Genomic DNA, 25,734 nt, shown 5'->3' with positions numbered 1-25,734 from the left:
TAAACCCAGTGTCCTTGGGACCTCCTATCACCGTCCAGAGGCTGGTCCAGTCACATTCTTCTCTGGAAGCCTGGACCCAGGGAGCAGGTGTATGCAGTTGGGTGATTTTGGATATAGTGGATATAGGCATAGCGGATCTGGGAGAGAAGGTGCTGAGAGGTTCAGGTAAGAGGTGGGGCTGCTAGACCTGGACATCCAGATCCTCTTCTTGGCACTAGTTCCGTATCCTTCTCCCTTGTGCCTGTGTCAGCAGTTCAAGATCTCGTGCCACCCTTCTCCCTGAAACCCTCTGAGAACAGAGCAGAAACAGCTCTCTTGGGGGCTGCCCAGGCTAGAACCACATGAAGGATGGCACTGGCGTGGCTGCAGTGGGCTCCAGGGCTGGGTAGGAGTGCTGGCAGATGGTGTGGCCCAGATGACCACTCGGCCCAGAAGACCCCCTCCCGCCAAGCCCCCTACCTCCTGGGACCTTGACCACAGAGCCAATAACCGCCAACAGACCAAAGACTGGTGGCCACCTAAGGTCCCAGGATTGGCTCCAGGATGCCCAACATCACAATGTCAGGCCAATTAGCTGCTGCCAATGGCACAGGAGCTGGACCCAAGGTTAGGCACACCTGCTGTCCAACTCTGACTAAACCTACGGGAGGGCAGAGAAAGACCTGTGTCAAGAGTCAAGTGCAGTTCTCTGCATAAGGGTGCTGGGATGGACCCATTTAAGGTTATGCCTGTGGGTGCTTGGTTAGTGGACTGAGGACTTAGCCAAGAGGCTATGGTGACTTCAGGGCCCATGGGGTGGGGGCAGTGGCAAGGGGGACACTGCTGGACCAGGGTGGAGGTTGTGGTATGTGTGACGCTTCCGAGGGTTGAGAGGGGGGCTGGCTGCAGGCCCCCTATCCCTGGCAAGAATGACAGCAGCACTGTTACAATTAACAAAAAGATTTGTATTAGAACATTTACACTCAGGGAAGAAAGAGGTATCTGCATCATCAAATGTGGAATGTCGAAGAAATAGTTAAAATAAATAAAGACTCCGAGCGCGGATGGGGCTGGCTCAGGCCAGGACTCCCAGAGGCCTCTGCGCTTCAGCTCCAGGCTGCAGGGCCACTGCCTGGCCATACTGGCCGCCTCCCCGACGCAGCACAGCTGTGCCCGGGACACACAGAGTCTCTCAGGTGCTGGTGCAGCCAGAGCTCACTCCCCGCTCTCCTCACTTATCTCTGTGACAATGTCTATCAGGCTCTGGAGCCCAAAGATATAGCCAGCATCCTGGCCTTCGTGGACCACACTGTCCTCACCATACAGCCTGCACGTGGTGTGCGCAAAATCGATCATGCGCACGTCCACCGAGCTAGTGCCGATGGGCTTGTAGGCATAGGCGCCGGCTGACTCGTCAGCAGACTCCTCCGACAGGTCCTCCAAGTCCTCCGCGTCTGAGTCCAGGGCCACTTCAGCCCGCTCCTTGCCGTCATAGATGATCAGCAGGGAGCTTGAGTAGAAGCGGTAGGATTCTTGTCGCTCCAGCACGCCCTTGAGTTCAGTCAGCTTCCTGAGCACCGGGCCCAGGAGCTCCCGGCGCAGGTACCGGCCATTGTGGAAAAACTGGAAAAGTGCCTCTTTGAAGCCCTGTACGGACAGCTTCCGTCCGTGGTACTTGTTCATGAACATGAGCTGCCCACTGCCCGCCTGGTACACCTGTGGGAGGGAGACCAGCAGGTCAGGGACCGACAGGCATCTCTGGCAGAGATGGCCCAGCCCCAGGAGAGTGGCAGCAAAGACGACAGCCCTGGACCCGATCCTTCAACTTGTTCAGTATACCAGTCACACGAGGCCCTGTCCTTGCCAGTCAACACCCCTATGGCCCTCTGACTTGGGCGCCGTCGCTAGCCCTCTGTTCAGTGTGTGGCTTGGTGGGGAGTGCCCAATGTCTCTCCTTTCCTCTCTCTCCAGTCCATAGCTTCTGGACTCAGCCAGTTTGGCCAGCCCCAGAGAGCATTACCCACGCACACAGGCTTTCCTTCCTCACCAGAGAGCAACAGGATCAGTCCAATCTGGAATCTTTTGAGAAAATGGGGCTCTGCCATGGTGGGAGAGTGGCAGCTCCCAGCTGCCCAGCCAGCCCACCCCCACCACGTGCCAACACTCCTCTCACCTGCATGCCGCACACGCGCACACCGATGACTGCCGACGTGCTCTGCTGGCACTTGCGGATCTGGTTAGCTGCCTTCTCCTCTGAAGCATCGTCACCATGCTGGCGTGTCCCCATTTTGAGGTCCAGGACACAAGGCACCTCATAACAGGAAGTCAGGTTCTCCAGTAAGATAAATTCTGAGTGGTTAAGGATAAGGCCCCTCTAAAGAAAAGGTGCTGCTCCATGGCACTCCCAGGGTACAGGGCCTACACATGGCGTCCCAGAAATCTTGCTCTACCTCCCAGGTGGGCGGCCCAGGGCTGACCAGAAGGCTAAAGGGAACCTGCAATTCTGGCCAGGGAACTGGCGTGAGAGAAGCATGGGAGACACACACATTTCCTGACTCAGCAAGATGTGGCCCACAGTCCAACAACCTGTCCTAAATCAGACACAGAACATCAGGAAGTTCCCTAATCCCAATCTTAAACAAGAACTAGAAATGTCACTTAGGAACTCATCAAGTTTTCTCTTTTCAAATAAATATGTATTTCCCAGATGAAAGGCCGAGAAACAATGACCAGATGTATGAGTTCCCCTGGGGCTTCCCAGGTGGCGCTAGCGGTAAAGAACTTGCCTGCCAAGTCAGGAGACACAAGAGACGCCGGTTCAATCCCTGCATCAGGAAGATCCCCTGGAGAAGGGCATGGCAACCCGCTCCAGTATTCTTGCCTGGAGAATCCCATGGACAGAGGGGCCTGGCGGGTTCTGGTCCACAGAGTTGAGAAGAGTTGGACACGACTGAAGTGACTTAGCACAATGCCCAGACCAGCTCCTAGAGCGCGGACTGGTGAACCATGGGCCCCTGCTCACTGCTTTACAGCTGTTAAGTTAGGAACAAGTGGTTCTTATAAATCAATTTTTTCTTTTTCTGTCACATGGCCTGTGGGATCTTAGTTCCCTGGCTAGGGATTGAACCCGGGCCCTCGGCAGTGAGAGCATGGCATCCTAACCACTGGACCACCAGGGAATTTTCAGTTTTTACATTTTTAAGAGGTCAAAAAATGTATATAGTATTTCATGACACATGAAAGCGGAATGAAATTCAAGTCTCAGCAACCATAACTAAGAGTTTAACTGGAATACAGCCACATTCATTTACATCATCTATGGCTGCTTTCATGCTACAGATGACAGAGCTATGATAGTGTATGGCCTGCAAAGTCTATTTACTACCTGGCCCTTTACTGAAAAAGCTTGCAACCCCTGCTTTAAAGGAATGACTGAATGCACATCTGGAGTACGAAACATACCTGACCCTGTACCATCTCTGCATTCCAGAAAAGGAAGGCAGCTGCACAAACGACTGTGCTTGTGTAAAAATGACTCAGGAGCCTAGTTTAAAAGATTCCTACTCGCCACGCATAGGACAATTTGAGCATCAGAAATAACTGCAATGAACTGAAACACGTCAAGTATGTTTAGGGAATTCCCTGGCAGTCCAGCGGTTAGGACTTTCTACTTGCACTGCAGGGGGTACAGGTTTGATCCCTGGTCGGGGAACTAAGATCCCACATGCCGCATTCAAAACCTTAAATACATGGGTTCATGATGATGCGGAAAACCTCACTGGTTACCTTTGGAGGATGTTAAGAAACCATCTCGTTATTTCAAATAGTAAACTAAGGAAAATAAGCATTTAACCTGCCTTTCCTATTTGAACTATACTTCATGATAAGCATGTAGTTGATAAGGAAAAGCTTCTCTTTCAGCAGGATTCCAGCTCATGAATGAAAAAGGAATGACAAAAAACCACCTACTTAAAAAACTGATGTAAGGCAATGGCAATACAAAAGAGAGGGACAATGAAACTCCGCTTCCCATCAACAGGTAAATACCATTTCTGAAGGAGTCTTGCCTCCACTCCCTCAAACTGCCCCTGAATCTGATCAAGCCTGTAGATCAAATTATCAACTTAATAGAAACAGAGGGGAAAGAGTAATGTGTAAAAGACACCACAAGATGTAATCAGTAAAATCCAGAGGGTGGGTAACTCTAGAAGACCGTTTCTCTGACAAGAAATTTCCAAGAAGAAAAAAACAGAAACGTATTTTTAAAAGACTTAAACGTTTCAACTGAATGCAACAGGTGAACATCATTTGGACCCGCATTCAAGCAAACCATAAATAAAACATTTATAAGACAATTAGGAAAATGGGAAAACAAATTAGATATTTGACAGTAACGAATTACTGTCCACTTTCAAGGAGTAACGATAGTATTAGTGTTTTAAAATACCTTTATCTTTTAGAGATATACGCTGAAGTGTATACAGATGAATTATTGGACACTTGCTTCAGAGAGAGTTCAACTGGGGGTTTTGGGTATACAGAGACAGGAGACTGACATGAGCGGGTTAACCAGCTGCTGGAACTGGGTGACGGTACCATTAGGTTCAGTGCATTCTCTATAGTGTGCATCCAGGTTCCCTGATTGAAAAAAAGAAAGGAGCCTTTCCCTTGTGATTTCTTCATGTGGCAGCCTGGTAAACCAGACTGAAAGATCAGTCCAACCCCACCGCAGACTCTGGCATTTAAGCTCTACTTGGAGACTTCTGCAAGTGTGTGAAAACATAAACCAGCTCCTTGCATTCCAGCGTAAAGCACCTCGAATGCAAGTTGGTCCCTCAGGAACCCATCAAACTTCCTCCCCAGCACCTGCATTCCCAGACCAGCGCTCAGCCCAGAAGGAAGTGATGTCTGCCCAGTTATCACGCAGGGTGTCCTGGCACAACCATGACTTTAAAAAATCCAATTTCTCTCTCCAAGCCTGAAGGGTCTCCTCCCTTGTCCTCCCCTCTCCCCAATGCAGAGATGTCCTGTGAGCAAAGGATACTGTACTGGTTCCGGTGTTTCGCATTCTCCTTCATTCTCTGTAACTGTTGCTGGTGACACTTCATGCTCCAAGGGTTGTAGTGTTTAAGCTGAGAACTTACATTCCCCTTTTTCTCTACACTGTAGTACAAAACTTCAGATTTCTTCAGCCACTCAAATTCTTCTTCTAACTTATGGCTATAAAGAGACAAGAAGCTGATAAATCATAACATCTCATCGGAAGTCAGGGGCAAAGAGGCATGAAGGAACTTTCTGCAGTGATAGGAAGTTTGATGCTCTGATGTGGTGGCTGTTTCAGTGGACACATTAAACATTTCAAATGGGTACATTTTACTGTAGTGTATACCACACCTCAAGACAGTTGATTTAATAAAAAAATTAAGGGGTTAGCTTGCTGCTTTAGGAAAACCTAAGATGCAAGGACAGCCTCTCCCTCCAGCCCACACCCCACAAGGCAGCCTTCCCTGCTCGCACCTTCTAGGCAGTACCACCCCCTGGCCTCTAGTACATCCAAGTTCCCTAACTCAGGATGCTGGAGACAGAGGCTGAAGTGAAATTCCATGAGAATAAGTCAATCTACTTGGCTACACTTAAAAAAAAAAAATCTTTGGCTGTGCTCTGTGGGCTTTCCTCTGGTTGTGACAAGCAGGGGCTACTCTCCAGCTGCAGCACACAGGCGCCCCCTTGCGGTGGCTCCTCCTGTTGCAGTGCTGGCTCTAGGGCACGCAGGCTCAGCAGTTGTGGGCCACTGGGTTCAGCTGCTCTGAGGCCTGTGGGATCTTCCCAGACCAGGGATTGAACCTGTGGCTCCTTCACTGGCAGGCAGATTCTTTATCACGAGCCACCAGGGAAGTCCTTAGCTACGTTTTTAACACATATGCATACACAGTTTATCTTTTCATAAGCTCTGTCAAGGTGTGCCACTTGGGAGGGCTCTGCCTAAGGGAATCCCCAAGATGCAGCCATTTTGTCTCCCACTATCAGTGAACACCTGTGGTAACGGGATGGCTTCTGTCTGGGTCACTGCTACATTCCCAGATGCCACGCAGGGCCTGGCACAGGACAGCTGCAGGAGGAATGAGTGACTGAAACTCTCTTACAGCTGCCACGACAGTTGTTTTACCCAAAATGGCACAATCTAGCTCAGAGTCAAGCAAAGAGAAGCCGGGAACGGCATGTGGGAACCGACCCGAGTGACACGGCACCTACTGAGCCCATCATGTGAGCCCTCAGCCCCGGGGCACTGGGCTGTAACTGAGACCCCTCCCCTCCTCCCGCGTCCAGCTCCCTCTCAAGTCTATACCCACCTCTTCACTTTTTCCTCTTTCCGGTGTTGCCGTACCCAGTCCTTAGAGGTCTTGTCTGTTTCTAGAACGTGATGCTTTTTGTTTGTCCACCTGAGCAGCTTACTTTTTGGTTCACAGTCTGAATTATCTACACTGTCCACAGTTCCGTGGTCCCCTTTTACTGGATATGCTATTAAACACAAGTTCCTGTCTTCGTCTTCTTCGAAGCTCACGGATACCACACCTAGAAGGAGGGTGAACACGGAAGACTTTCAGTTCCACGGGAACATGTGTTACAAATAACATGATTGGAACATTTGTTTTTTTCTTACCCTGTTCCTTAGTCTCTATGTTGCCAGAGGCCCCAAACTCATCTGCAAACCTAACAAATATCAAAACAGCTAGAAAAGATGACACCATACAAGACAAGCGATTAGGGAGCAAACATGGCCAAGAGTCTTCCTCTGTGATTCACTCAACGAGGCAAGAGCCAAAGAATTACAAGACACATTTTTCCATCATTGAAAATGTTTATTAATTTTTATGTAATTCTTCTAATCCTGAGAGAGACATGAGGACATTTGCTTTTTAAATCTTGTGGGATTTTTTTACTACCTTAAACAGAATCTCCGACAGCCTTGAGGCTTGCTTTAAAGCAGAGCCTGAACAGAGATTTCCCTGAGGGGTAAGAAGTGTCCAAGGGTAAGGGAAGACTGGGCAAGCAGAACAAAATAAAGGAGCAAACAAAACAAAGCACACAGCACAAGACACCTGGCAAAGGCTTCTTGGGGCGCCCCCACACGGTGGGCACCCAAGCCTTTCGTCCTTCTCAAATATATTCCTTTATTGGTCTTTGCAGTCTCATGTCACAAAAGAACAAGATGAACACAAGGCAAACGGGGTTGGGCTGGGAGCACAGACGCGTAGTGGCCTTGAAAGCAGCTCTCCCCGAGTCTCTAGAACCTGCCATATGTAATGAGACAGTCTTTGAGGAGGGGGCTGTCGGGTGGGAGGGTTTCAGCAGGTGCCGACGAGTGCCTTAAAACCGACTGGCTGAACACCTTTCCTCCCAGGCCTCTCTGGCCTGGGATCACTCAATTTGCTCAGTTCTTGCTGCCCGCCCGCTTGCTCGCTCGCTGCAAGGGAATGCGTGCTTAGAGAGACGACGCTTCTGAGGTGGTACCCGGCTCTGGGCGCAGAGGAGCTGGGGTGGGGAATTCAGGGGACCACACTTTCCTGTGGTGGGAAAGAACCAGGGAAAAAATGGGGGCAAGGGCAGCCAGCTAACAAGGGACCTTTGGCTCTGTCCTGGAAAAAACAACAGAGAGGACCAAGTGAGGGCCCCAACTTCCCCAGCCCCACCAAAGCACCATGCATGTTCAGAGTACAGACAGAGGCGACTGTAACATTCTATCCTCAAAGAATATGTTTCAACAGTCCCAGAAGAACCCAAGTTGTTCAAGAGTCTTTTGCATAAGCAGGCAATGCAGCTTTACAATTAATTTCCTTAAAGGATTCTTCTTTGATTTACAAAGGACCCCCCCTCCCCAGGAAAGACCACACCATGCTGATTCCCCCCATTAGAAAAAGGAAGAGAGTCACCATATGTGAATCAAAGAGTTGCCGTAATATAGCAATTTCGGGGACATTCCGTAATAGCAAAGGGCTTCAACTAATCAGCACAAGCCTCCCACTCCTGCGCTCCAACTGACTCAACCCTGCTCCCAGCCTACCTAATCACCAGGGCTTCTGGTTTCCTGGAGGACAAAAAGCAGGCGCCAAGTATTCTGGGTAAAATCCTCTCAAAGTCTTCCCCGATGTCCCCTCATGGGGGACTATAGGTTACCGTGATCAAGAGACACCTGAACATAAAACACAACTACACTTCCACCAAAAATAAACTCAAAACAAACCCACAAAACAGAATTGAGCAATCTTACCAGGGCTTGTAAACTGAGGGTGTGAGGTGCTGGGCGGAGGGCCAAGAGGAGGAGGAGGGAAAACACAGAGCGGGTGGGAGGGGTGAGGGCTCCAGGGGTGGCTGCCCAGACCTCCTCTGGCCGCGGCGCCTCACGTGTCCTCGCCAGCCGCTGGCGACCCCTAAGGCAGCTGCGGGCTCACCTTTGTACTGGGGAGTGAATTTGCGCATCTCAGCTGGGAGGGTCTCGTAGAACTGGTGCTCCCTGGGGACCAGGGGCTTGCACAGGGTCGTCTCGTTGAAGCGGAGCACGCACGAGTGCCCCCCGACCTGGTGGACAAAGGGCTCCAGCAGGATGCCCTTGTCGCGGGGCTCCACGTCCATGGCCCTGAAGGCTGGGCTCATCCTCCAGGTGCGGGCAGCAGGGAGAAGAGGGGGCAGCGGGGTCCAGCGGCCAGCGCGTCCTCCGTCTGTCGTCTGTCCGTGCGTCCGTCTCCCTGGCCTCAGCTCCGCGGCCGTGTGGGCCAGGACGCTCTGCGGAGAGTGACAACGGAGTTGGAAACAGCCGGGCACCGCCTTAGAGGCGCTGGCCGTCCTCTTCCAGCAGAAAAGACAAAACAGCCTGAGCTCCCGTGGAGTCCCGCCCACGCCGCCCACTCGGCCCCGCCCCCTCCCGCAGAAACAAACAGCCACCGTTGTCCCGGGCGGGGCCGGATGCCGACTCGCAGGGACTGGCTGCGAACCCCAAACAGCTCCAATCTCCCCCACCAGGCCTTAGAAGGCCACTACCACGAAGCCACGATGAGGTAAAATCACAATTTCAAACCTAATAGTCGCATTAAATCGTACCATTTTCTACTACAATTGTTAGATTTAAGAGTAATTGACATCCAAGGCTCTCCGTTAATTAATGTATTTTAATAGACTTTATATTTTACAGCAGTTTTAGGTTCATGGCAAAACTGAGAAAATACAGAGGTTTCCCACATACCCATCTGCCCCACACATGCATAGACAGCCTTCTCCATTATTAATATCCTCCATCAGAGTGGTACACTGGTTACAGATGATGAATCTATACTAACACAGCATGGTTTACATAGTGGTAACAGGGTTCCCTATTGGTCGTTATTTATGTTTTTATAAAATGCATTTAAAGGGAAATCTGCTTATGCACCACCTAGTAAGATTACCCACCATCCGCCCCCCACAGGTGTGCGCACTGCCCCTGCTCAAGGCCAAAAACAAGGCCCATTAACCTTATTAGCAGTGGAGCTTGGGCCCAGCTTTAATGATTAACCTCTGTATCTAAAAACAACAGATCATGGCTGGCTAACTCTTTTAAAAAAGATACACAGTGTTCTAGGTCACAGACTATTTTTATTGGTTCTCTCCCTATCTCCAAAAGCTGGGGCACACCTTTAAACCAAAGCTGCATTCTTGGGGCCCTTGTCCACTGAGGTCCAGGAACTTCGGATCCCCAAGCACACTGGATCTCAGAAAGCACACCTCCACACGTTAGTGAACCGTTTCAGGGTATGCCATGTTCATTCTGTTTTCCGTCTAGAATTTACAGACTGACTACACAGGTGCTACTAGCAATACTAACGGGGGGCTTGGGCTATGCTTCAGAATCTGTAAGGGGTTCTTACTGGGAACTCCTCCAATTCCCACGACTCCAAATGAGATGGCGGTGGTGGTGAGAATGGGTTGGATGGAGGTTTGCCCACTGTCCTCTAAGGTGGGTAAAGCACCCACTCTGTGCTAGGCTCACTGCAGGGACTTAATTTGATCCTCCCGATACTTTCTATGAGACATTATTCTCCCTGTCAGAAACAAGGAAGTTCGTTCGGGGAGCTGAGGAAACTCATCCAGGGCTAGAGCCAAGAAGCCGGAGTTTCCAAACAAACCTCAATTTGTTGTCTGTCCCTCCACAGCTGCCTCTGGGGACCTGGGTCTCTGGCACACGTGCTTCCGTACAGCGCTCAGATATACATGGGACACTTAGCTTGTCCTGTGATGGTGTTTTCACCATGTTTTTGTATTTTCTATTTATAAAGCAGCCTCTTTCAAAGTGTTTAGCTGGTGTTACTCTTTTCCTTTCAGAGAGAACTGACAGTGGGCTCCCTCCCACTGGACTCAGGGATTAAAAATCAATACGTTTTCCTACATGCAAAGAGCAGAAAGTCAAAGGTTCTGATTTCTTACACCCGGCACTACCTTCTCATTACAGAAGCCCTCAGGAGGGCAGGTGCTGAGAAGCGTCCCAAGACACAACACAGGCGATCAGCTAGAAGGACGAGTACCTTCCAGCCATTCCAGGCTCTCTACAGAAGGTGGAGCTCTGAGATGCGTGGCCACACAAGCCCTTTAGCTTTATAGAGAGCTGTTCACACCAGTTTTTCAGTAATGAAAAAGACCTCTGGAGTAAGAGCAACCCCAAAGGAAAGCTACTGATTCATGATTGGTCTGCCAGTACCCAAGAAAGAACTAGGTACCATAATTATTAAATTATGAAAGCACAAGATGTTCTTCATCGGCCAGGCTTTAGAAACACAGTTCAAACCTTTCATAAATGTGAAAACTCCTTTTGTTGCCACAGCAGTGCTAACACCAATGCCTAACACCCTTTCCAATAACTCTGTTCAAGATTCCTTAAATGTATTCAATTAAAAAAAAAAATCTCTCTCCAGGCATCTCTCTTACTCCAGTGAAAAATCCCAAACAGTAACTGGCCCTTCATGAAAGCTCTCTGGAGTATGGTTCATGGGTGTGGCTGGAGGCTGAAAAGCCCAGTGAGGGTCTCCACCTTCTCCCAGGTCTCCCATGTGTTCATTAGTGGCTGGAACCTTGGTATGGAACCTTGCCACCCTCCCTCCAGCACCCAACTCTGGCACTTCGCAGAACACTGCTCCCTGGAGAAGAATCATCACCTTACACAGAGGCAAGAAAACTAAGGCCCTTTCCCGCCTGTACCAAGTCTGATGATGGAGGAAACTCCTAAATGGCAGAATTGGGGAGAAAACTGATCCCGTAGTTAGATGGAGCCAGATTCTAGCCCCAGTTCTGCCATTTCATTGCTTGGAGAAAGACTCCCAAGTCACTGGCTCCCTTTGGGTTCCAGTTTTCTGGTCTGTAAGGTGGGAAGGAAAGACCTGAGGTAGACATCTACTCTGAGGGCTTCCCTTTGTGCTCAGTCAGTAAAGAATCTGCCTGCAGCGCAGGACATGTGGGTTCAATCCCTGGGTCAGGAAGATCCCCTGGAGAAGGAAATGGCAACCCACTCCAGTATTCCTGCCTGGAAAATTCTATGGACAGAGGAGCCTAGTGGGCTAACACAGCTCATGAGGTCGCAAAAGTCGGACACAAGTTAGCAACTAAACTAAACCACCACCACCAGATATCTACGCTAAGGTGGTATAATCCAATTAGTGAGTGGCAACCAGCAGTCTGTTTTAATCAAATAGAAAAAAAAAAAAAAAAAGAGCAAAACCCACTGCATCACAGATAATACAGTAAGTCCTGTTTTGTGATTCTTTTATTTCAATTATGGTCGGTCTCTCAATTTGAAGATAACTATGGCTTCACTGTACAACATATTTCTCACATTGGGGCTGCAGAGAAATAGAGCATTTGTTCTAGGGTCCCTTAAAGACTGAATGCCTGTGGGAAAATGAAGGAGCAATTTCCCAATGATTATACCATAGATCAGAGAAGGAAATGGCAACCCACACCAGTATTCTTGCCTAAAGAATCCTGTGGACAGAGGAGCCTGGTGGGCTGCTGTCCACAGGGTTGCAGAGTTGGACACGACTGAAGTGCCTTAGCATGCATGCATGCATCGAAGAAGGAAATGGCAACCCACTCCTGTATTCTTGACTGGAGAATCCCAGGGACAGAGGAGCCTGGTGGGCCGCTGTCTATGGGGTCGCATATAGTTGGACACGACTGAAGCGACTTAGCATGCATGCATGCATTGGAGAAGGAAATGGCAACCCACTCCAGTGTTCTTGCCTGGAGAATCCCAGGGGCAGAGGAGCCTGGTGGGCTGCTGTCTGTGGGGTCGCACAGAGTCGGACATGACTGAAGCGACTTAGCAGCAGCAGCAGCATATCTCTAGTGGCTTCAGCCTGGTCAGAAGAAAAATGCCCCAAGAATCTGCTGCATTTCACGGCTAATCTTTTCCCACGTGTGGTTTGAGCAGATGGGTCTCTTAAAGGTTTTTCAACATCTGAGTCGTCTAAGGCCTGGTTTCCCAGGAATCCTAAAACATTAATGGTTACTAAGAAGTCCATGTGATGGACCCTGAACCTAGTGTGAAAGGGAATAATCGGAAAATACTGACTTCACGTTTAGCATCTGTTTTAGCTTTCCACATTGCCTCACATTTGTCCACGAAACTATCCATCGGTGAGAAATGCAGAACATGATTCATCCTAGGACATGACACATATTTCCCCCACAGCTCATGCCCTAAGCCTGTTTAAGGTTCTGCTGGAAACAATGCCTTAATAGTTGTATCCTTTAAAATACTGAAAATAAAACAACTAAGACCCTTGGGCCCTTAGCTCACACATCTAGAATTTGGTTAACGTGGGAGGCTACAGACAGGATCTGCTGGGGCCACTTTGCCTCAAGAAAAGCCCCAGGGTTGAGCAGTCACAGGGGACAGCAACAAAACAACCTTTACCAGCTGAACCTTCTCCATGAGCCTCAGAGCCAGTGCCCACATCCATTCACAACCCATGACTATACCACCAGGGTCAGTCACTGTAATTCTCAAACACTGTTGGTAGGAAAAAAGAAGTACAGCCACCATGGAAAACAGTTTGGCAGTTTCTTATGAAGTTAAACATATACTTATTATATGACTCAGTAATCCTACTCATAGTACTGACCTAAGAGAAATGAAAACAAATGTTCACATAAGGACATTGTACTTGAATGTTCACAGTGGCACTATTCACAGTAACTAAAAGGTGGGGAAAATCCCAGTGTCCATCAAATGGAGGAATGAATAAACCAACTGTGATGTATCCATATAATGGAATATTATTCAGCAATAAAAGGAATGTACCGATATACACAACAAAGATTAATCACAACAACAAAGATTAATCCCAAAAACATTATGATTAACTGGAAAAAAGCCAATCACAAAAGAATGTCTGCTGTATGATTCCATTTACATAACATTCAAGAAAAAGCAATAGCAGAAAGTAGATAAGTAGTTGCCAGGGGGCAGAGGGTAGGGGACCAGGACTGACTGCAAAGAGGCCCAAGAGAACATTCAGGGGTAATGAAAATGTTCTATGCTGTGACTGGACAGTGATTATACGGCTGTATAAATTTGTCAAAACTCATCAAATTAGAGATTTAATGTCAATGAATCTTACTGTATATAAATTATATTTCAATAAAGAGCTTGAATTTTTCCTTATACTTTAATTTACAAAAATTTCATAACAAGTACAAATTAAAATAATCAGAAAGATTGTAGTTAAAAGATCCTATCAGCTAACAAATAGTTTCTACATGGAAACGCACTAGCTGGAATTCACCCCCTATCTACCCTCCTGTCTATTCTAACTGGGCTCACTTGCCTCCACTGAGCATCTTGAGTCACTCATGCAAGCAAGGTAAGCCTGGGTCGCCATCCTGGTTAAAGTAAGGGCTTTGCCTTTTCTGTGAGGGCGCTCCCTGATGGTAGAGACTTTCAGGGACAGCCATGTTCTCTCTTAAATCCATGACACCCACTGCTAATCCTGAGCCATCTGTTCACCTTCAAAGCCTAGTTTTTAGCAGGCTTTTACTCTTAATACTAAGAGTGGAGAAGGAAATGGCAACTCATTCCAGTCTTCTTGCCTAGAGCATCCCATGGACAGAGGAGCCCAGCAAGCTACAGTCTATAGAGTCACAAAGAGTTGGACTGGATTGAGCACACACACCCATTTAGCGAGGGTGGCTGAGACCGCATGGACGTGAGTCTGCGTGAACTCTGGGAGTTGATGATGGACAGGGAGGCCTGGCATGCTGCGATTCATGGGGTCGCAAAGAGTCGGACATGACTGAGCGACTGAACTGAACTGAGCACGCACACACGGCTAATACTAGGAGACCTATACCAGTTGCATGGTTATCTTTTTTGATTCTTGCAAAGTCAAAGCAAAAGCATCCTTTACACACAAATAAGCAGAAGAGACGCAAAATGGTCCAATAAGCCTACCAGTAAAACACCCATCACGAAAGAAAGATCAGCAGCAAATCTGCTTCAATTATCCTGGCTTTCTTGTTATTTCTCAAACATGCCTGATACACACCCACCTCAGCGCCTCTGTTCTTGCCATTCCCTCTGCATGGTACACTCTTTCCCAGATATCCTCCTGGCCCACTCTCTTACCTCCTTCAGCTCTCTATCCAAACATCACCTCTTTAATGAAGTCTTCCTTAGCCACCCCATCTGAAGGTGCCATATCTCCCCATCCACATGCCTTACACAACTCAGCTTTATCTTCTCCTCAGCACTTATCACCATCTAACATGCTGTATATGTTTTATTTGTCCTGTTCATTTTCTGTCTCCTCCACCCTGCCCCCACCAGAAAACCAAGTCCATAAAGTTGGAGATTAGTGACTGCTCTGTTTACTGCTCAATCTCCATAGCCCAGAAGAGCACCAGCACAGAGTCAGCACCCCATAGGAGGTGCCTCAAATCACCTGTGCGTCGTGAGTATCTGCTGCACACAGATCAACAGAGACCTCGAGAGGCACCTGGTGCAATGATCCAAACCCACCCCAACCATACAGGTAGTACCACCATTAAACAGCCACACCCTTCACCAAATGCGTTCTCGGCATCGACTAGGTGTTAATTTTGTATTTATAATCTCCCACTGTATTAAGTCTGCATTAACCGGGGCGTGTAAATGAAGGGCCCTGCACCTGAACACTCATCTGGGACCTGCTGCTGTGGTACCGTTTCATGTCAACAGAGCCTAAGCTCTTAATCTAATAAAAGCCAACCTCTTGGAAAATTCTCTCTGTAGAAAATCAGGCAAAAGCATGGTCAGTGAAGAATAAAACTTTAAAATGTGGATAAAAGAAGATTAAAATCCTCTCACCATTTACAAATATACTAATTAGCATTCAGAAATTCTGCGTTAGCATTGAGCTGACATCCCAAAGACCCAGCTTTCAGGTTGCTAAGTTATCACTTAAAAAAGTAACACTGACTCACAGGGGTCATGGCTGTTCATCTCCTTCCAAGGCCCTGGAGTCACTGCATAAAAAAAAATATTAAATTTTTAACCACAGGATCGCCAGGGAAATCCCTATGTGATCTTTTTATAGAAAAATTACGACACTGCTGTCATAAAATGAGGCGGTCAGCACACTGCCCCGAAAGGTAGGGGGGAAAGTACTATATAGTATTAGCACTGCCCTAGAGGTCCAGTTGTTAAGACTCCACACTTCCACTCAGGGGGCATGGGTTCGATCCCTGTTCAGGGAACTAAGATCCCATGTGCCACTCACCACAGCAGAAAAAAAAAAGTATTGTAGTATCGATTTTTTAAATGTATGACTTTTTTTTGGTTTTCTTCTTTCAATCCAAATTTACTTTTTTACCTTACTGGTGTTTTTTTCTTTTATTGGCGTATCATTGATTTACAATGTTAGGTTAGTTCCAGATGTACAGCATAGTGAATCAATTACACATATAGACATATCCACTCTTTTTTAGATTCTTTTATCACATAGACCATTACAGGTTACTATGTAGAGTTCCCTGTGCTATACAGCAGGTCCTTATTACTTATCTATCTTACATACAGTAGTGTATACATACGGCAATCCAATTTCCCAGTTTATCCCTCCCCTCTCCTTACCCGTGGTAACTCTAAGTTTGTTTTCTTCATCTGTAACCCTATTTCTGTTTTGCAGGTAAGTTCATTTTCTTATTTACAGTTTTCATAACTGTAAATTCTTTTGTTTAAAGATGGATGATACTTATATGTTTATATAAATCAATTACATATATTTATGTTACATTATATAAACCTCAGCCACCAGAAAAGCTGGATCTGCCCTGTACTAAGTGGTCAGATCATTATTCCCTTCTCTTTAGTTTCCTGAGTGCTTCAAACTTCTTGAAATTTTCTCAAACTCAGAGCATATCTATTATCTTTATAACTGAGAGTGAAAACATTAGGAGGAAGAACAAAAGAATTCACTATGACCGAAACAGAAAAACGCAGATGGCTGCTCAGCTCTCGAAGGTTATGAACTCATCCACAAAGTCACTGCTGCCACCCACACTGCAAGCTCACAGCTCTACTCCACAATGGAGACACTGGGAGACCAACGACATGTAAACAAGTGAGGATAATAATCCCAATAATCCTGCCCCCAGAGTGTGTACAAGGTGCTGAAAGGTCAGAGGAGGAAGTGACCAACTCAGCCTTCAGTGATGATGGGATACAACCATGCCAGAGACAAGAGCTACTGTTCACCAAGCCCTTAGTCTGTTCTGTAACTCCTCCCCTCCTCCCACAGCCTTCTGGAGTAAATACTGCGATCACTCCCCTACACACGGCTGCACTGAGGCACCAGACCACCTAGGCCTCATCACGGAAAACAAGATGTTCTCTGAGATGAACGAGGTCACCCTCATGTCACAGCAAGCAGTGGCTCCACCAAAGAACACAGCAGGGCTGGAGAGACAACACAGAAGCCCTGCAACTGACCTGACACAGATGCCTGGGGTCCAACACCAGGTGTTCATTCCCCCCTCATTAGCATCTTCTTCTAGTTTTAATAAAGGAGAAACTACAAGTTGTAAGTGTATTTCATGACAGTCACAACAATGCAGATCCTCCCACCAATTCTGAGGAACAAATAAAACAGCAGATTCTGTTCCACAAATGCAGACAAACTTTTCCATAAGGTGAACAGCAGCCTCCCAGAGGCTTCTCTGAGGATCACACTGGTCCATCTCTTTGCCTCATCAGACCAGATTTCTGGAATGAAAGACTTGAGGGCCGAAAGATGGAGAAGGGACAAGGAGAAGGAACTTTCAGCCAACCCAGAAATACGTTTATCAGTTACAATGCTTGCATGACAGAGTTTGAGCAATTTAAAAAGTTTTTCAAGCTAAAACTGGAGCACTGCTCCTTCAAGAAAATCTAAATTGTTGATTCTAAGTTATCACATGTCCCCTTTACCAGAATATCAAATTTACTTATAAATAGAGATCAGTCCTGGATGTTCATTGGAAGGACTGATGCTGAAGCTGAAACTCCAATACTTTGGCCACTTCACGCGAAGAGTTGACTCATTGGAAAAGACTCTGATGCTGGGAGGGATTGGGGGCAGGAGGAGAAGGGGACGACAGAGGATGAGATGGCTGGATGGCATCACCGACTCGATGGACATGAGTTTGGGTGAACTCCGGGAGTTGGTGATGGACAGGGAAGCCTGGCGTGCTGCGATTCATGGGGTCGCAAAGAGTCAGACATGACTCAGAGACTGGACTGAACTGAACTGAACCTAAATGTATTCCATGCACAGACCAAGAACTTTAAGTCCTCCTTAAAAAGCCTGTTACCCCTCTTCAAGGGCCATTTTCCATCTGGCACCTCTTCCTCCTTGATGCAACTGCAACTCCTACCACTGTGTAGGCAACATACCCAACAGGAACAACAGAAGTGATGCCTGAAGACTGGCCAAAACTGGTCTTGATCTATGGGGGACTTTCCTACCCTGACTCATGGTTCTCTCTTGTGCCAGTAAAGCAACAGTCCATTAGCTTCAGGCAAGATCATATGCTCCCTGCCTGTGGTCAGTGTTTACCCTGCTCATTTCTCAGCAGTTCCCAAACCAGATGACACGTGAACCCATTCTCTGAAACAAATGGTGCCAAAAATGATTCAGTCCTCATGGGCAGCCAGAACCCAGGCAGCCCTGACCTGCGCAGGCCAGTGCAGTGAGTGCCGTGCCTGCCGGTGGAGGAACCAAGGTGTGCCCCGCGCTACACCAGATCCCATGCTCGGAGGGCAGTTTCCTCCGGGTCTCACAATACCTCGTTCAGGTGAGCGCTCCCCTCAAGGGTATGAAAGCGTCCCATGCTAACAGGACCAATACAGCCGCTTTGGACGTCCCTGGTGGTCCACGGATTAAGAATCCGCCTGCCTATGCAGGTGGCCTGAGTTCGACCCCTGATCCGGGAAGATTTCACACGCCGAGGGGCAGCTAACTCTTACTGAGTAAGTGGAAGTCCTCCACCTCCAATCTCCCATGTGGAAAATGGCAAAATGGTAAAGGGCTACAGCCTCCCTGGTCACAAGGCAACGGTCTCTGGAAGATACCACCACAGCTGACAGCAGGGCCAGCTGGGCAGCGCTGACTTCCTCTCTCCAGTTCTGGTGGGACGCAGTGCAGTGGTGTCCTTTCAAACAAGCCAGGGTGCGAGGCCTCTCGGGAAGGTGGATGGGTCAGCGGGGAGGGGGCAACACTGCGGGTGGGGGATACAGGGTTTCTTTGGGGATGAGTCACATGGGATATGAACTGTATCTTAATAAAGCTATTATTTTAAAATATCAACACAATAAAAGGGCCGCACTGCAGGGGTCACAACCAGCTTGGAGAAAGGTTCCAGTGACAATGTACACACTGAGAGGAGAGGACAGTATTTAAGAGGAGACCACCTCCAAATGTGGCCACGGGAATGGCAGAAATGCACACAGGCAACTCGGAGAACCAATTCATGACCAGTCAGTGAAGCTGCTCAGTGGAGTCCGACTCTTTGCGATCCCACAGACTGTAGCCTACCAGGCTCCTCCATCCACGGAATTTTTCCAGGCAAGAGTACTGGAATGGGTTGCCATTTCCTGTGTGGATAAAAAGCGTTAACTTCTAAAGGAAGTTATTTATTTATAAAGAGGTAATAACTAAACACGTATGTGCAATTAAAAATAAATATTACAAGAAACCCAACTTTCAATACCTCTCTGTAAGTCTGCACACTTAAATTGTACCAAAAAACTCTTTTACAAATCTTCTCCCTGACATATTGGGCCTGTCTGATGCTTGGGAATAAACGGTGCTTCACCTACTCTCATGTCTCTATCTGTACACCAGGCATGGTAACTTTAAGGAGGTGCCATGAGATGGGAACATGATGAAAAATCCAGCCTCCTGCCTGGTTTACGGGTGGGTAATGCACTCCTCAAACGTGAGCGGTCCTCTGTCCACTGTCCCAGTTCCTACAGAAAGTCCAGCGGGAGATGGAGGTCAGAGGATGGACCTGACAGTGTAAGTGGATAAGGGCGTATTAAGCCTGCCCTGGTGGAGGGGGAGGGTGAAGAAAGGGGTGACAGGTAAAGGAACAGAGCGCCAAAGGACATCCTGTTCATTTCTTACAAAAGAGACTTTTAAACTGGTTATAAGTGTGATAAAATGACCACCATTGTTAGCTTGGGGTCTCTTCATCCTGTTGATTTTCTTCAATGCACTTTTCTATTCTTTCCAGAAATAGGATCAGGCTATATAAGTTGTTTTGCCTTTCTTCCCGCCAGTAAAATCAGCTTTATTTTTCTCACCTAATGTTTAAAAAATACTGATAAAATACACACAATATAAAATTTACCTTTTTAACTATTTTGGGGTAGACAGTTCTCTGGCGTTAAGTACATTCACAATGTCGTACAATAATCACCACTATCTCCAGAACTTCTTCATTATCTCAAACTGAAACTCTATACATGTTAAGTAGTAACTTCCCACTCTGCCTAGCCCCTGCCCCCTGGAAACCACCATTCAACTTTCTGTCTCTATGATTTTGAGAAAATTATTCAACATTTGTCTTCTGTTTTGCCACTTTTTCCCCCCAACTAAACTATATGACTTAGACAGCCTGCTACATCTATCTATATATGATTCCTTTTAAAGGCTGTGTAATAGTCACACAAAATCGTAATGTATTTATCTACTTCCCTATCGACACTATTTCCAACTTTGAAATTACAATAATAATGCAGTGAGCATGCCTGTATCTGTCTTTGCATACCTGTGAAGTATTTCTGTAAGAAAAAGTCCTAAAAGTAGAACTGCCACTGGGACAGAGCAGAGATTTTAAAAGATTGCACCTATTCTTTACTCTGACCTGACCCACAAGGTATGCAAGCTACTGCATCCTGGAGCACTGGGGTAACATTTTTTATCAGGAAAGTTAACCAGGCAGAGAGACAAGGAAAAACGTGTCTTCAGAGAGGTCCAGCCGGTCACTACTACAGTGACATGAGTGGAGGGGTAGGGGCAGCAGGAACCAGCATTTGCCGGGAGCCTTCTCCGTCTGCATTCTTACCTAAGGAACAAAGGAAGAGATAGCAATCTTCTTCATGTTTATTAGAAGCTCATGTGTAACAGGGGTTCAAAAGAAGAAAAATCCTTAAGCTTTTAAAGAAAAACTGAGTGCCTTAGAAAACTCTCTCACGCTTCTCTGTCATGTTTCATACCATAGAAATATTTCAGGTAACTTTGTAAGCTTATGAATTTAATATCTGGTTACTGGAAGACATCAAAACTAAAGGTAAAAGAGAAGGAGGCAACACACCCTCCCAGTCCCAAGCTTGGGAGTTTGCTGGAGGGAGGATATGACAGCAGGAAGAGCCGCCCCCCAACAAACAGGGCTGTGACCCCCAGCAGGCCATTAGGACTGCAACTAAGCTGATCTCTCCATCATCTCACCGCCTGGGCTTCCTCTTCTTATGAGTCTCTCTGCATCTGTTTGTCCCAAGAGGGCAGGTGGGAAAACATCCTGACAGCCCCCAGGCTCCAGGGCCACTAAGACATCAGAACTGCCATCTCCAGACACCTGTCTCACCTGGAGTGACCTCATTAACGTCATCTCCCCTACTCAGTGGCACACATGGCAGGGCACAGGGCCTCCTGTCTTCTGCACTGCACCCACAGAGCCCAGCCCACACAGGGGAATTAAGGAGGGAGGGGAGAAGATAGAGAAGGATCTGGTGGAGGGTGAGGTGTAGCACGCTGTAGCCCCCCTCAACCCTTGAGGGGGCAGCTGACCCCGGAGAAAATCTGAGACAACTGTAGGCCTCTGTCCTGAAAATGCATACCCTCCCTGAACTCTGCATAACATGCGTGGAGCTGGCGAGCACAGACCCTCTCTTCAGAACCCCTAATACACAGAATCAAATTACAGGAATGAGTCAGATACTAAGTCTTCAAAACAAGTCAGAACAAGGATGTTTTGTTCATAAAGTCAGATACAGCTGAGAAGACGTGAGTTGACCTGCCAACAATTAAATATAAGGGATGATCAAGCCATCAAGAAGAAATGTACCGCAGGTAATTGGTAAGGTGGGAGTGAAGCCTAAGTGAACTTAACTTGAAAACAGATTTGGAAATTAGCTGCAAAGGAAAGAGCAGATAGCACTCCAAGTAACATGCAAAGAAAGAAGAGGTCTGGGTCAAGATGCCTGTAAATGAACAGCCTGTGGGCAGAGGGGCAACACTAGTGAGAGGAGGAGGTCTGTGAGGAGACAAGGAGCAAAATCCCTACATTCTCCTGGAGGCCAAGGGTAAGACTCACTGTTCCACATGGAAAATCTGGACCATATGACACAGAGGGAGGAGGAGGGTCTTACACTGTGCGGCCCTACAGGTCCCTGAGAGTCCTCAAGAGTTCACGGTTTGGGGCTCACTTCTGATTGAGTCCTGGCCACTCAATCACAACTTCTTCACTAAAAAGATACACAGGTGTCATGACCCCTTCAAACGTGGCCACCATTGTCAAAAGGTCTCAAACACAGGGTGTGATCAGTAAAGGCCAGAATGTGGTAACCCCTACAAGATAAATGACAGATGTTTCAACAGATTAATTACAAAACAGAGTGACCATATATGTATCTCCGGGAGTTGGTGATGGACAGGGAGGCTTGGTGCACTGTGATTCATGGGGTCGCAAAGAGTTGGACACGACTGAGCGACTGAACTGAACTGATATACGTATCTAAGAGACACTTCACCAAATGCAATTGCAGACTTTATTTGGATCCTAGTTTGAACAAACTGACCATTAAAAAAAAAAAAAAACCAATGAAACAATCAGGGCCATCCGACCATGACTAAATATTTGAGAAAAATCAAGAAATTATGGCATCACCGACTCAAGGGACATGAGTTCAAGCAAACTCCAGGAGATAGTAAAGGAGAGGGAAGCCTGGTGTGCTGCAGTTCATGGGATGGCAAATAGTCGGACGTGACTCTGTTAGTGAACAACAAACAAAAGGCCTACTGGTGTAGAAACTGTGGGTAGCCCCTTGTCTTAGTGATATGCCATGAAATACTTATGGATATTATAGTTTGGGGACAGGCCTCCTAAAATTTCAACTTTTTTTTTAAGGGGAGGAGAGGAAGGCAGAGTGTGAAGATCGGATAGGAGTTCCTAACTGCAGAGGCTGGTGATGGATGGATGGTTAACAGACCTAAACCACCTTATCCATCATTTTTGGAGACTCTTTTCCTTCAAATTCTGAGGATTCTGAGGTAAACACTTAACTCAATTTTGGGGGAAAAGGCTTCTTCCTTGCTACCAGAATATACTGCAAACACTAGAACTGCTTATTGCTACTTGGTATGCAAATAAACAAAAATATAATTTATTTAAAAAACAAAAATATGCTTTAAAATGTAATCACATGAAAGCAATCATTTACTATACAAAAATGTGTTCAATGTCTTTAAGGTGATTACCCCACGAGGTAAAATAACTTCACTTGAAGGAAAAATTCATCCCCAGCGCATCCTTCTTGAGCCAAACAATGGAAAATTTTCACCTCAGCAAGCTGGCCTTGGGGAGGCTCAGTCTTAGCCCTGTTGCCTAGCGACGGGTGACATCTTCAGTGCTTACAGAAGTCTCTGGCACCCCTTGCACCCCTCTGCAAAAAAGACTGGCTACAGTTCATCAGTCAGTAGTCGTGCCTTCCTCAGACCTTCCACTGCTCAGACAGATAGAGGGCTGGTGGATGTCACCTGCAAAGCCTTGAGACGAAAAGAAGTTTATTACATCTGCTAAACTGGCTTTTACAACCGTATCAACTCCAGTCCTAGCTCTCATCCGTCCGATTCCTAACAATTCCTGCGAATTCTACTCTAAAGTCTGAAGTTACAAAGCAGGTAAACCAAGTAGAATACCAGCTAACCATTCAACTTTTTCCTCCAGAAAAAACTACCAAGTGATCAACTGGTTTATTACGTCAACATGATCACGTATTCATTACGCCAATTTGATAAAAGTATATATCTTGCTCAGGTTTCTAATTTTGGTAGTGGTTAAAGTTAAAACAATAACAATACCAGACTGAAACTTCTCTTTAAATCCTAAACACCAGGTTACAGGATGAAATTACACAAACTCCACAAGAGCAATCTATGTAAATAAGCATTTTAGTTCCCTTAAAATGTTACCCTGCTAAAAATGCAAATACAGCAAATAATTAAATACTACAATTCATGAAAACTACTGTAATCATGGTGCTTTATACAAAGTATCATAAAACTTGTGATCTGCAACATTTTTTGTTATCACTTTTCAGAACTTTCAGTGCTTAAAACTATTCTTTCACATGATTTTATCTTATTCTTGTTCTATGTACATTTCACTACCAAAATGTTTCATTCCAAGCACTGATTAGTTTTACTTCCCCAGTATCTAAGAGCACTAGATTTTACTGGTTTCTACATTTTCTTTTCACAATATTTGGACTCATTTTTCTACAATTCGGCTATAAGAAATTGAATAAAATCCAAAAACTAATCACTTGGACGCAAGAGACAAAATGCAGTCTGCAATCAACGCAACGTGAAAGATCTGCACGCTCCCTCCATGGTGAAGCTTATCACTATGAAGAAGACGTCCCCGGATCCATTTTAGAGCTTTGGGGGATAAGACGGTTAGGTTTGCAAATACCCCCTCTCCCCCCGCTGACACCAGCTGACAAACCCAACTGACATTCAACACTCAAAATGGCTGCACAGCTGCCAGCCTCAGGTAACCGTACCTGAGGCACTGAGTTCTCCAGCAGAAGACTCAGGGAGACTCCCATCAATAACCCGAGATATCGTGGACGCCAATGGCCTGGGGAGACCTCCCTCAACGACCCAGAGATCTTGCCCTCTTACAAAGAGCGGAGACTCCAATGACCAACAGAGACCCCGTATCACCAAAATATTCGGGAGACCCCCCCCCGTCAATGACCAGGGAAGATTCTGCCTCTCAAAATCAGGGGAGATCTTCTCTCCCCAGTAACCTGAAGAAATAATGCCTCTCTCAAGTGACCGGGGGAAATCTGGCCCCACAGGGACCCTGAGAGATCTCTCTTACACCCTTAACCGGGGGAGGACCCCTCCCCCAAAACCTGGGGACACCCCTAATGACCAGAGACTTCGCTCCCTGAAGACCCAGAGAAACCCTCTTCCAAAGTCCGCGGCGCGGCAGGGCCGTAGGCCGAGGAAAGATGGCATTACCTGCTGCCTCAGCCCGGTCCCTCGGAGCTTCCTTCCTATTGTTTCTCTCCCAGCAAGATGGCGGCCGCCGCGCCGAGCCCCGCCCCCTGCGTCTCATTCCCTGAACCCCTCACTATTGGCTCGCACCGGGAGCCCAGCTCGCGGACTGGGCGGCCCAAAAAGCGCTGTTGCTAGGGCGCCCGGATTCGTTGTAGCCGCTTCCGGAAGGGGCGGGGAATAGGCGGAGTTAGGGAGAGGGGTGGAGTCTTGTCTGCCTTCAAGGGAGCGGGTGGCCAAGGAGGTCAGGGTGGGTGGACAGATGGGCTTCGAGCCCATGGTTGTAATAAGGGATGCCAGGGATACAGATGGATGAACCAACTGTATCATTTTTCCTAGGACCGAGGAGTTTCCTGGGATGCAGGACTTCACATCGAGAATGTGTGCAGCAATTTGGGAAGTTGGTCACCCTAGTAGATGGATGGACAGAGGACTGGATGAGATTGGATAGAAAGATAGACAAAAGAGTGGCTGTAAACGGGAGATAAAGGGCAGTTGTATGAATAGGTGGACAGATGACTGGGTGTAGATGGATGGACAAATGACTGGGTAATAGAGGGGTGAACAGAGGAAGGGCTGTATAGTCCCTTTGTGGACTGGTGGGTGAGCCAGTATTCAACCCAGATTCCACCAATCTCCACCCTTCAGTACTTGTCTGAAGCTTGTTTGTCCTATGCCCTGTGTTGGCCAGAAGGGCTCCCACCTGAGTGAATGTCAATGTGGCTGTCAAAGGCAAGGCAGGACAAGGATGCTACTGAGAGTGGGTAGGGCCTCCTACCTGTTCGCTGCTCTTAAAAAAAAAAACATCAAAATCACCTGTGCTGGGAGCTTGCAGAAGTGTGGATTCATGAACATACCCATTCATTCAACAAGTATTTATGGAGCACCTACACGCCATACTGGAAATACAGCAGTGAGTGAACAAAAG

General features: G+C 47.2%; 1 protein-coding gene across 2 annotated transcripts; it reads right to left on the bottom strand.

Annotated features, from left to right (window-relative positions):
- Nucleotides 1-923: 923 nt before the first annotated feature.
- On the bottom strand, nt 924-24,902 carry IP6K2 (inositol hexakisphosphate kinase 2). Of its 2 annotated transcripts, none has more exons than XM_005909350.2 (6): nt 24,771-24,902; nt 8,430-8,760; nt 6,330-6,552; nt 5,024-5,199; nt 2,153-2,328; nt 924-1,695 (listed from the first exon to the last, which is right to left on the bottom strand). In XM_005909350.2, the coding sequence occupies exons 2-6, from the start codon at nt 8,629-8,631 to the stop codon at nt 1,195-1,197; spliced, it is 1,278 nt and encodes a 425-aa protein (XP_005909412.1). In that variant the 5' UTR covers nt 8,632-8,760; nt 24,771-24,902; the 3' UTR covers nt 924-1,194. The 2 variants fall into 2 exon arrangements, with proteins under 2 accessions (XP_005909412.1, XP_070216574.1); XM_070360473.1 differs by lacking the exon at nt 24,771-24,902 and adding an exon at nt 18,929-19,087.
- Nucleotides 24,903-25,734: the final 832 nt, after the last annotated feature.

This window comes from Bos mutus, chromosome 22, assembly GCF_027580195.1.
Source record: "Bos mutus isolate GX-2022 chromosome 22, NWIPB_WYAK_1.1, whole genome shotgun sequence".
NCBI lineage: Eukaryota > Metazoa > Chordata > Mammalia > Artiodactyla > Bovidae > Bos > Bos mutus.
This window is presented reverse-complemented; position numbering and strand designations above follow the sequence as displayed.

What these genes read in the sequence shown, in the direction of transcription:
- IP6K2 (XM_005909350.2), bottom strand. Translation starts at nt 8,631, where the DNA reads ATGAGCCCAGCCTTCAGGGCCATGGACGTGGAGCCCCGCGACAAGGGC. An exon ending in AAAGAGGAAAAAGTGAAGAG is followed by an intron (nt 5,200 to 6,329) that starts GTGGGTATAGAC and finishes GTCTCTTTATAG; the next exon opens with CCATAAGTTAGAAGAAGAAT. An exon ending in GAAACACCGGAACCAGTACA is followed by an intron (nt 2,329 to 5,023) that starts GTATCCTTTGCT and finishes TTAACCACTCAG; the next exon opens with AATTTATCTTACTGGAGAAC.